Below are 3,226 nucleotides of genomic sequence, written 5' to 3' on the forward strand. Positions count from 1 at the left end.
TATTTGAACAAGTAGATAAGATTTTATACTATAAGTTAAATATATAAATTATCAACTGAAATTTTTGAAAACAAGTCTTCAAAGAAGTTCTGTGTCAATAAATCTGAACAATAATGTATGTCATTCCCTTACCGTCCAAGAAAGTGGGGGGATTGAAAGGATTTTTTGCTGATACTAATCATGATTTACTGATGCTTTCTTAAAAAAGGAGTTTGCTGGATCAAGCATTTCTGCCTCAGATTTAAGGATGCTTTTGGACCCTGTCAAGGGCACAGTCTTCCTCTGTCTCACTGGAATGGGCACCATGGGGAACATCTTCGTTTTTGTGAGTTACATGCACATGTTCCAAAGCACTGAGAAGAAACCTATACACCTCATTCTTGCTCACTTGGCTCTCACAAATATCGGAATGCTTCTTTCAAAAGGGATGCCAAAGACAATGGAAGCCTTTAATTTTGGAAACTTCTTAGATGACACCAGTTGTAAAGTTGTTGTCTACCTGGCAAGAATATCCCGGGGCCTCTCTATCTGCACCAGTAGTCTTCTCACCATAGTCCAAGCCATCACCATCAGTCCCCGACACTCTAGGTGGCAGAGGCTCAAACTAAAGACTCCACAGCACATTCTTTCCTTGATTCTCTTCTTTTGGATACTCAATTCCTTGATAAGCATGAACTTACCATATTGCATTAAGAGTATCAATAGTATGAACATAACACAGATTAAAAGGGGAGGCAATTATTGCTATTTTGTGCCAGAAAGCCAGACAACAAGATGGATTTTTCTCACCCTCATGGTCCTGAGAGATGCAGTGTTTCAGGGTGCCATGGGAGGGGCCAGTGGCTACATGGTACTTCTTCTCCACAAGCACCACCAGCATGTCCTTTACCTTCAGAACTCCAAGCTTCTCTACAGAACTCCCCCTGAGCTGAGAGCTGCTCAGAGTGTCCTCCTGCTGATGCTCTGTTTTCTTTTCTTCTACTGGGCAGATTGCTTTATTTCTTTGTATTTTACTTTCTCCATAGAGAATTACTCCAAAATACTATATGTTCCAGAGTTTCTAACCCTTGGTTATGCAGTTATCAGCCCTTTCATACTTATTCACAGAGATGAACATCTGACTAAATGTTGTCATACTCAGTAAGAGAGATTGGATATTGACAAATATCCATTGATCGTTTCAGCATACAACATACAAAACTTGATAGTTTCAATTTGTAGATATCAGATCTACTAAGACTATTTCAACACACATGGATGAATTCTCATTCACCAAATGGTGACCATGGTTAGCTAATCATGAGGCTGAAGAAAGCTCAACTGTCTCTTTCTCCATTATGCCTTCCTTCATGAAAAAACTGATATTCTATGAAGGATTATTCATGATCACCGCTTCTGGTAGTAAAAAGTGTTATGGAAGCATACCATTAATACATGATAAAGGCAGTGTGTAAATATTACAGTGATTCCCATTGAGTTATACAATTACCTTGTTAATGATTACAATGAAAATAAATGCATTACATTTAGTTTTGAAAAATGGATCCAAACATCAGCCTGAGTCCTCACTATCCTGACTGGCTGAAGACATCCATAAGCCATTCTGTGTAGGTGGAGTTTTTCATCTAGACCGCTGATCAGCTTTGTCCCACCAGCCACTCCATAAATAACAACACAGAGACTAATTACAAATGCTCAGCTGATAGCTTAGGCTTGTTTTTAGTTAGTTCTTATAACTTAAATTAACCAATTTCTATTCATTGCTGCTGGGAAACTTGTTTACCTCATCTACATATTTCCCATCCTGATCACTCTGTGTCTCATGGTGTCTCCTCTGACTGCACCCTTCTTGTCCCCATCATTCTTTCTGCCCCCCAAATCTTGCCTAGCCATTGGCCAATCAGCTTTTTGTTAATAATGACAGAAAACATCTTCACAGAGTACCAAAAGATAATCCACAGAATTTCCCTCCCCCCTTTTCTCTAATTAAAAAGGAAAGTTTTCAACATTAACATGGTAAAATTATATACAATAAGAACAATTATCAGGTAAGAATGCATTCACAATGTATAGTCCATTGCATTTGGCAAATTCAGAGAAAATACTCCATTATCTATACTATCTTCGAAAGTCCAAAGTTTTGTATCTTATTACTTTCTATCCTAACTTGTATTCCCAACCCAAAACTATCCTTTTATGTCTCTCAATCTTATATACTTTACACTGAGTTTCTTTTTTTGAATTTGGTATCAAGGAAAACTATAATTATTACTACAATTTCAACTCTATCAGAGACCCGAGAATGGTAGAATGTTACCTGAATAAACAGGAAGTATAGGTCAATAACTTCCAAAACTAAGAAAAGACAGAAACTACTGGCTTCCTGGAAAGTCACCCAAGGTTGCTCTGTAACATTGGGGCATCCATCTTTTGTTTACTGTGTTAAACAGTAATGAACGTTTCTTCCTTTCAATTTGGTTGTGCAATAGCAAGATAAATTTTATGAATTTATTAAGGCCACATGTCATAGTTCAACATGTCTAGGAGTTTGTTTTCTTCACAAAATTTCATTTTGCTTATCATATTTACCTTAGTTTCACAGTTTTCTTATGGCAGATTTACCCTGACAGTTTGTGTGGGAAGCAAGATAAGAGAAGTAGTTAATGAATGCGTCCTTGGTAATTGATACCAAAGGAAAGAATGTTAGTCCTTGAAATGCAATTAAAAATACATAAAAAATAGTGAGTCATGAAGATAAGACCATTGGGTACAAAAAAATAGAAGATGTCTAGATGAACAAACAAAACAAAAAATAAATACTGAAGATTTAGGTAGATTCAACTTCTTCAAATCAAAGTTATTTTGTTTCTCACTAAACAGTTGAATAAAAAACATATAATTAGCTGTGTGGTGGGCACACCTTTAATCCCAGCACTAGGGAGGCAGAGGCAAACAGATCTCTGTGAGTTTGAGACCAGTCTGGTCTACAGAGCTAGTTCCAGAGCAGCTAGGGCTGACAGAGAATCCCTGTCTCAAAGAAAGAACGAAAGAAAGAAAGAAAGAAAGAAAGGAAGGAAGGAAGGAAGGAAGGAAGGAAGGACGGAAGGAAGGGAGGGAAAGAAAAAGAAAAAGATGTAAATTGCACCTGGAAATCTTCAGTAGAAAATTATTAAAAGAGGGATGCATGAGTGGCATTGTTGCATGTGTAAAAGAGTAGAAGGTAGGA

The 3,226-nt window shown here is 37.2% G+C and overlaps 1 protein-coding gene across 1 annotated transcript; it reads left to right on the forward strand.

Annotated features, from left to right (window-relative positions):
- The first annotated feature begins 247 nt into the window (after window positions 1-247).
- LOC127229547 (putative vomeronasal receptor-like protein 4) lies at window positions 248-1,144 on the forward strand. Its single transcript, XM_051194629.1, has one exon. It carries the CDS (start codon window positions 248-250, stop codon window positions 1,142-1,144), a length of 897 nt encoding a protein of 298 aa, XP_051050586.1.
- Window positions 1,145-3,226: the final 2,082 nt, after the last annotated feature.

The sequence above is a fragment of the Phodopus roborovskii genome, unplaced genomic scaffold (genome assembly GCF_943737965.1).
Source record: "Phodopus roborovskii unplaced genomic scaffold, PHOROB, whole genome shotgun sequence".
NCBI lineage: Eukaryota > Metazoa > Chordata > Mammalia > Rodentia > Cricetidae > Phodopus > Phodopus roborovskii.

Bases quoted from the DNA above. Each gene is read 5' to 3' on its own strand.
- LOC127229547 (XM_051194629.1), top strand. From the start codon at position 248: ATGCTTTTGGACCCTGTCAAGGGCACAGTCTTCCTCTGTCTCACTGGA.